Here is an 8,498-nt window from a genome sequence, read left to right on the forward strand (position 1 = left end):
AGATGGGTACATGCTAAGTTCACCCAATTTTGATAGCCCTGATGTTCTCTGACGTGTTGTCTTTTCTTTCTTTCTTTGTTTAATATATCCCCGAAAGGCATATGGCTTGGCATACAACTTATCTAAGATCCCAACCAGCACAAAAGGATATACTTTGGGAGCCCGAACAGCTGTGAGGTTTAAGCCAATACAGAAGGTAATGTGCTGGGATTCTAGTGTTGTCCACGTTGCCGCATGCATTTGCACAGCAGGGCAAAGGGCAGAGAGCAAGGGGGCTGATCTGAAAGCATATGCCCTGAAATTAAAGAAAAGTAGGCATTTAGGCAAAAGCTATTAAGAAGCCTATCGGAAAAGCTTGGGCATTAACATCGCAAAGGCGTGTGAGTATACTGGGAAGAGGGGAAAACAATTTACAAAAGAAATGGTCCCAGCACAGGGCTTTGGTGCTGAGATGCCTGAGGTTAAAATATTAGAAGCTTGCATTTACATACATTATATTATCTTGTCAGTTTTAAAAACATTCCAATTTTTCCACCCTTTTGTGTGATTGGGTTTCAAGTCTAAAGTTCGGTATAGGATCCTAATCTCTTATTGGACATTTTCCTGACACTTGAGCTTAAGGAGCAGAGATACTAGCTCCAAAAATCTCTGAATGTGATGTTAAGGGTAGTGGCTGGGATAAGTTGCCTTGCCTCTCTACCCATCCTAGATTTCTTTCTACAACCTATATGTTATGTATCCCTACGTAGCTGAACCACACACATCTCAGTTTTCTACCTACCAAAGGCTTATTTCTGTAGCCTGAGGTGGCTAAACCATAGCTGATTTATGAATAGAAAGAAGATGATTCTGTTTTTTTTACCTGGAAGGCTTTATATGTGTGTGTGAGAGAGAGTGTATGTGTGTGTGTGTGTGTCTGTGTGTGTGTGTATCACTCTCTAACATAATGCTCTTTTTCTTGGAAACAGGAAATGACACCTTGTGCAGGCAGGTACCAGCAAGTAAGTCGTCAGCAGGAAAAACACAAACAAAATTTTGCTCCATTTAATGTCTTGGTGCCTCGATTTAAGAACTACTCAAAGGACACTTACTATCCCAGGTATATCTCCTCTCTTCTGGTGCACTACAACAAAAAGCAATAGGGGAAAATAAGTATGTAATAAGAAAAGAAGCATGAAAAGAAGGGATGCCATCCAAACCATCCCAGTTAAATAAGGAACCACTCAGATTTAATCAGGTGTCTCAGATGTCTGGCATTGTAGACTTGTAGAATCATACTTACTCATTCAGTGAATTTTTATTAATGTACCAGGCAGTTTTGTAGGTTCAATAGATTTTTGCAGTAAGTCCATCACACAAGAATCCTGATTTCTTGGGGCTTACATCCTAGAGTCCAGACAGAGCACAAAGCAATACACAAGAAAGTGTCAATAGTTATAAGGAGAGTGACCGTATAATTTGTTAGTCAAACCATGACACTTCTGAGAGTAAAAGGGATCCTATTAATAATTCTACCAAGACGGTAGCCACAGGGTAGGTACTATCATGGACAAACCAGGAAGAAGCTTGCCCAGGTGATATGCTACAAAGAAGGTAAAACAGGACGACAGTATAATAGTGAGTGATGGGCTGGAGTCTACTTTAGTAAGGGTTGAAGAAATAACACTCAGCCTGAGATCTGAATGACAAGACTGAGCCAGCCCTATGAAGATCCAGGGACAGAGCACTCCCAGCAGAAGGAACAGCAAATGCAAAGGCTATAAATTGGGAAGGAATTTGAATACTGGCTTGAGCAAAAAGGAATGCTAGCATGGCCAGAGTGTAGTGAGCAAGGAGAAATGAGACAGAAATGGAGGGCATGCTGGAGCTCATAGGCCTTGCAGGCCAACAGGCTTATTCTCAATGCTTCAGGAAGCTATTCAGAATGTATAGAATTGTAAGGCAAAAGATCAAGGTCTTTCTTTTATTGATGAGAAACCCAAGGATCATATAACTTTATCAAGATTGCATTAAGGAAGTAGAAACTTTGAGTCTTGACCCCCGTGTCCACTCCGTAATTTCCTGTCACAATGAGTCTACACAAAAGAGAAAGTGTGATGAGGTCAGGCCGAAGTGGGTGGATCACGAGGTCAAGAGATCGAGAACATCCTGGTCAACATAGTGAAACCCCATCTCTACTAAAAATACAAAAATTAGCTGGGCACGGTGGCACATGCCTGTAATCCCAGCTACTCAGGAGGCTGAGGCAGGAGAATTGCCTGAACCCAGGAGGAGGAGGTTGCGGTGAGCCGAGATCGCGCCATTGCACTCCAGCCCGGGTAACAAGAGCGAAACTCCATCTCAAAAAAAAAAAAAAAAATTTAAGTGAGCCCGTTGTCAAGAAAATGTAACTGATTCTGCTTTGCTGTGCCTACATTGCAGATAGATTATCACTGCACTTTTATCACCACCTTTAAATTGTGGGCTACTAATCCATCACTGTTTTAGAGCTCTTTCCTCACCCACCGTTTCTAGGACCTTCTTGTCCCTCAGCTATGGATACTGAGGTGCAGAAATATCTTCTAAACTGGAGTCGGTCTGTGCTCTGATGGGATGTCAAGATTGTCGAGTTGTTTAACACTAACATCTAACTCAAAATATACTAACAGGTAAAAGAATCCCATGCTTAATTAAAAAGCTAATCAATCTGTTGCCTTTTTCCAAGAGGTTAGGCCTAGTTCAGGGTCAGCTCTGGTACTGACAGAGTTTGTGTATGGTCAGTAACTCTGTAGACATGGCGCTTGTATTTTTATTTTTAGCCCTGGTACATACAACCCAGAGAAGAAGCCACCTCCAAAAATTTCATGGCCAATGAGATTTGGATCTCCAGACTGGGCTCAGGTCCCGTGTCTTCCGAAAAGAACCTTAAAAGCTGAGGTAATAAGACTAGACTTCTGTAGGGGACTCTTATTCTATATAGTACTTTCATATGTGTAAGGGACTCTTATTCTATATAGTACTTTCATATGTGTAAGGGACTCTTATCTAGGGGTTTGTGGGTGAACTTCAGGAAGCCCTTGGTCCCCAAAAATTATATGTACAACTTTGTGTGTATATGAACATGAAGATCTTTTTGGAGAATTACACTATTTCATTAGATTCTTAAAGGTATATATGACTAAACAAGTGACATTTTCTTATTTGATCCTTAAATAATCTTTCGTGATGGGTACAGAGGAAATATTCCTACACAATAGAGGCTCAGATGGATTAAGTGATTTGTGCGGGTAGCACAGCTGGAAACCAGATCTCGTGACCCCTAATCCATTGCTCTTTCCAACATAGCCCTTGAGTACTAGATCACTGAGGAGCCGCAGAGCACTCGGCTAAGAGCACGGATTCTGAGTACAAATCTGCTTGGATTCATACACTAGCTTCAGGATTTACTTGTTGTACAATCTTAAGCAAATCCTTTAACTTTTCTGAGCCTCAGTTTTTTAATCTGTAAAATGGGTATTACAATAGAATCAATCCAATAAGGTTATAAAGAAAATGTGGAAAATTATTTAGCACGATAACCTGATAACATAGTAATTGCTCAATCTGTTAGCTATCATAATTCCAGAGGTGCTTTTTTTCCTTTCCTAGTGGAACTTTTTACTAATTCCACAATTATTTATTACATGCCTAATGTATTAACATTATTGCATTAGGGCCTATGGGTAACATTCAGGAATTAAACATATAATCCTTGACTTCAGTAAGCCCACCAACTGCTTGGGGATTTGCTAAGTAGCAATAATTCCTAGCACAGTATATACTATAGTAAGATGATACAGGGTAGATGTATGTATAAATCTTGGGAGAATCACTAAGGCTAGGTTACGCTGGGGTTGGGATTCACTTCTATAATGTACACTCCTTTTTTGCATAACTGGGAAGACCAGAGGCAGAGGAGTCTCATTAGAATTTTGATCTAGACAACATTCTTTCGTTGCAGCTGTCCACAGACAAAGAGCTTAGAAAGCATCGGAACCGTGTGGCCTACCTAAGCCTGTTTTATAATTGAGCAGTGGCGACTACCTTCACATGCTCCTCTTAAACACAGAGTCTCCGGGACTGAGGACAGAGCTGTCTTCTTCTTCTGCATTACTGTGACCTTCTTGTCTGGCAGTCTGGGGCCCAGGGAGGGACAGAGGCTTATAGCTGCATTATGAGAACATAAAACTAGTGCACGGTGCTTGTGGTGTATATGTGCGTGTCTGAGTCTGTGGGTTCGTGTTGGGTGGTGAGTTGCATGATTTCATTTTATGAAATATTTGTGGGCCCCTGCTCTCTAGTTCTAATTCCCAGGTGCCTATTTTATATATTCTACCACTAGTCCTGGTCTTAGGAGGCTGTTAACCTATATGTATCAAGGATTTGGATGGGATTTGGGCTTGCTAGACACAGAAGACAGAGTAAAACATTTATTGGCACTCTGCCAGTTGCATTCCTCAGCGTGGAGTGTGAAGGTCTTGATTTGGTTGACTTTTCCCGATTGACATAAAACTCAAAAACCAAAACTTGCCCATTTCCCGTGACATCATCTATATAGTCTGTCAGTCAACATATATATTCAGGTCCTACTAGATATCGGGCAGAACAGTAAGCCCTGGGGATATGGCAAGAATCAAACTTATTTTCTAACTCCCTGGGCCTGGCTTGAAGTCAGAGGAGGACTCCCCAGGGAAGCTAGTGGATTGGGTCTGCCCTCCAATCTGAATGACCCCCTAGACCTTTGCAAGTCAGTTCAGGGTTATAAATGTCAGAAAACACTCTATAGCCCCAGACTGACTTGTAAACAGCTACATTTAAAGTACTTACTCAGACACTCAGGCCTGAGAGGTGGACCCGTTTCCTTCCAGCACTAACTGAAATAATCAAGTATAGTTTGTTCAGGATTGGTGCTAAATGTGATCTCATCTTTTAATAGGAAGGCCCTTTAGTACCCGCTTAGGCTTCTTTGTAATAACCAGAAAGTGGTAAGCCTGCATGTGTCTGGATACCAAAGACTGAGAAGCTGCCAATGGCTGCAGGAGAGCGCGAGCCTGCTGTAACCCTCATGGCCACCCCCGATCAGTGTTAGCTGGGGAAAGGGCTCGAGGTAAAACCTCCTGGGCAAATGATGCTGGGGGGCCTCATTCCTGAAAGGCCAAGGTATTCTAAAACAATAATGGTGAAGGACAGGAAAGTCTTTATGGGAAATCACTTAGGACATACTAAGATAATGATAAAGATACTTAGCAAAAACGTACCTAATATATACACTTCTTTTAATCTGATGATTTAATGATTTCTATTGTCTTGTCAAGAAATATTTATGACTTGAGATAAGTCAGGACTAACTCTTATCGCCTCTCCTGCCTATCTCCCTCCTTCCTCTCCTTTGTACCCACACCTGCAGATTTTTTCAGAGGTGACAATTTAACATTCAGTGGTTTATTTTCTGATTCAGGGTCTTGGGTCCCTTCTTTGGAGGATATTGATGGGGGTGGGAATAGAACATCTTTCATGCTGTTTAGTACATACGTTCAAAGACTTTTCCAGGGAAGAGAACTCTCTAAAATAGTGATCTGATTTGATGAAAGATAAAATTTTAATATAGCTTCAGTTAACCTTCAAGGTCCTTTAAAGTGCTAAATTGTATATAAAAGTAATTAAGAAAGTACAAATGAACACAGACCAAAGCATACTGTGCCACATTTATTTTACAGCTAGACTTGGTTCGATGAGTTGATAGTATTTTTAGGTCTTAACAGAGTTAAACTTTATTATAATGCTGTTTTATTGGGGTAAAGCTTCCAATGTGACAGATTTATGAAATATGGAGACTACATGACATATTGGAGGATGTGGTTTGACATGCAGACAACTGAATCTGTGACACTAGGATTTTACAATTTCATTTAAGGCCAGTTGCAACACTTACAGTTCTGCTCCAACCTTGGGCATACTTGAGGTGAAAGGTGCTGCCTTCCACACACTGGTGGAACTTGGCTTCAGGATTACTATAAATGCCATCTGCTTTACCACTACATCAAGCTCCATGTCCTCAACTGCCCCTATCACCACTGCCTTCTCCATCACTTCCCTTGTCACTGCCATTTTCTCCACCACTGCCACTGCCTCTACCAATATTAGCACAGAAGCCTTCACTTCTTGGTGTCACAGGTCAGTTATACCAGCTGTTGACGGCTGGTGGAATACATTCTGAAAGAATAACAACATTTCAGAGCATCATCATAACCTTTTTTTATGCAGAGAAGCAAGCAGCTCTGGACTCTGTCCTATAACAGTTCTGTTCTCAGAGAACTGGAGGAAAGCTGCAGCTGGGAAGACTGCTGCATGGGGTCAGATGTCCAAAGCAAGGAGGAGGGAAACAAAGGCCCTGGGGTCCTAGCAGGATGTCAAGCCTGGGCTTCCATGCTAGTTCCCCTAGAGGGGAAATAAACCCAACCCTACAGTGATAAGGAATAACTTTATTTTGAGACTCTAATATTTGAGTTTTGATAGGGGAGGCTTATCTATCAGTATTTCTGTCATATGTAATATATTTGGATTTTTCTTACCTTGTTATGTTTTGTCTTTCATGCTCTATGTTTGCTTGCTTCATTTCAGCACTGATTTTTCCCTTCTCTCCTCTCCCATGGTGTTTCAGAAGTTTTATATTTCATTTTCCTCTACTAGTAGAATGCTCTGAACCACTAAAGTTTTCTGGCTCACTGTTCAATTTGAGTCAATAATTTTTTTTTTTTGAGATGGAGTCTCACTCTGTTGCCCAGGCTGGAGTGCAGTGGTGTGATCTTGGCTCACTGCAGCCTCCACCTCCCGGGTTCAAGCGTTTCTCCTGCCTTGGCCTCCAGAGTAGCTAGGACTATAGGCATGCACCACCATGCCCAGTTATTTTTTTGTATTTTTTAGTAGAGATGGGGTTTCACCATATTGGCCAGTTCAAGGCTGGTCTTGATCTCCTGACCTCATCATCCACCACATCAGCCTCCCAAAGTGCTGGGATTACAGGCATGAGCCACCATGCCCAGCTGAAGAAATCATTTTATATTCTCTCATAGGTTTTTACAGTTCTAAAAAAATCCATAATTATATGACTTTCCTTAAAGACTTTATATAGCAGCTTCCACTGCTCTCCCTCCACTTTTAGACCTGCCCCAAGGGATGCTTAATCCAAGGAACATACAAAGTCCATGAAGAGCAGGTGTTTCTCACTTCCTACTGTTGAGACCCATCAGCCACCTGAGCCTTTGTCCCTGATCCTTTTTATGATGTCCTTCCAGCTGTCCTCACCAAGACCCAGACAGCAAAATTTATGCATCTAAATTAGGAAATGGTGCACTTCCATGAGTGAGAGAACTGATCTATCTCAGAGATAAATGCCAGTTCATATAGGCATACCTCAAAGATGTTGCAGGTTCGGTTCTGGACCACCACAATAAAGTAAATGTTGCAATAAAATGAGTCACACAAGTTTTTGGTTTCCCAGTGCATATTAAAGGTTATGTTTACACTCTACTGTAGTCTATCAAGTACGCAATAGCATTATGTCTAAAAACAGAGCACATATCTTAATTTTAAATGCTAAAAAATGTTAACAACTATTTGCATCTTTAGTGAGCCATAATCTTTTTGCTGGTGGAGTGTCTTGCCTCAGTGTTGACGGTTGCTGACTGATGGTGGCTGTAGCAACTTCTTAAGACAACGATAAATTCTGCCATGTCAAATTGAAATTGACTTTCTTTCATGAAAGATTTCTCTATAGTATGCAATGCTATTTGAAAACATTTCACCTACGTAGAATGACTCTCACAATTGGAGTCAATTCTGTTAAACTCTGCTGCTAGTTTATCAACTAAGTTTATGTAATATTCTAAAACCTTTGTGGTCATTTCAACAATGTTCACAGCATCTTTACCAAGAGTAGATTTTATCTCAAGAAACTATTTTCTTTGTTCATCCATAAGAAGCAACTCCTCATTTGTTTGTGTTTTATCAGAAGATTGCAGCAATTCAGTTCCCTCTTCAGGCTCCACTTCTCATTCTAGTTCTCTTGCTATTTCCATCACATCTGCAGTGACTTCCCCTACTAAAGTCTTGAACACATCAAAACTTTTAGGGAACACCCATTGATGAGAGTTGGAATCAACTTCTTCCAAACTTCTGTAAATGTTGATATTTTGACACCTTCCCTTGAATTACACAGGTTGATCCTTGGAAATCCCCTCCAGAAGGTTTTCCATTTACTTTTCTCAGATTCATCAGAGGAATCATTGTCTACAGCAGCTATAGCCTTATAAAATGTACTTCCTAAATGATAAGACTTCAAAGTCAAAATTACTCTTGATTCATGTGCAGCAGAATGGATGTTGTGTTAGTGTTAGCAGGTATGAAAACAACATTAATATCTTTGTACATCTCCATCTGGACCCTTTGGTAACTAGGTGCATTGTCAACAACTAGTGATA

At 40.8% G+C, this 8,498-nt stretch overlaps 1 protein-coding gene across 2 annotated transcripts in view; it reads left to right on the plus strand.

Moving 5' to 3' along the window:
* Positions 1 to 7,491, plus strand: part of CIMAP3 (ciliary microtubule associated protein 3) — a 40,480-nt gene extending 32,989 nt beyond the window's left edge. For both annotated transcript variants that reach the window (XM_035252455.3, XM_002751217.7), the window contains exons 3-6: positions 98 to 196; positions 969 to 1,099; positions 2,799 to 2,916; positions 3,980 to 7,491. In XM_035252455.3, the coding sequence (XP_035108346.1) occupies positions 98 to 196; positions 969 to 1,099; positions 2,799 to 2,916; positions 3,980 to 4,048 (417 nt within the window). In that variant the 3' untranslated portion in view covers positions 4,049 to 7,491. The remainder of the gene's footprint in view (positions 1 to 97; positions 197 to 968; positions 1,100 to 2,798; positions 2,917 to 3,979) is intronic.
* Positions 7,492 to 8,498: the final 1,007 nt, after the last annotated feature.

The sequence above is a fragment of the Callithrix jacchus genome, chromosome 7 (assembly GCF_049354715.1).
Source record: "Callithrix jacchus isolate 240 chromosome 7, calJac240_pri, whole genome shotgun sequence".
In the NCBI taxonomy this organism is placed as follows: Eukaryota; Metazoa; Chordata; class Mammalia; order Primates; family Cebidae; genus Callithrix; species Callithrix jacchus.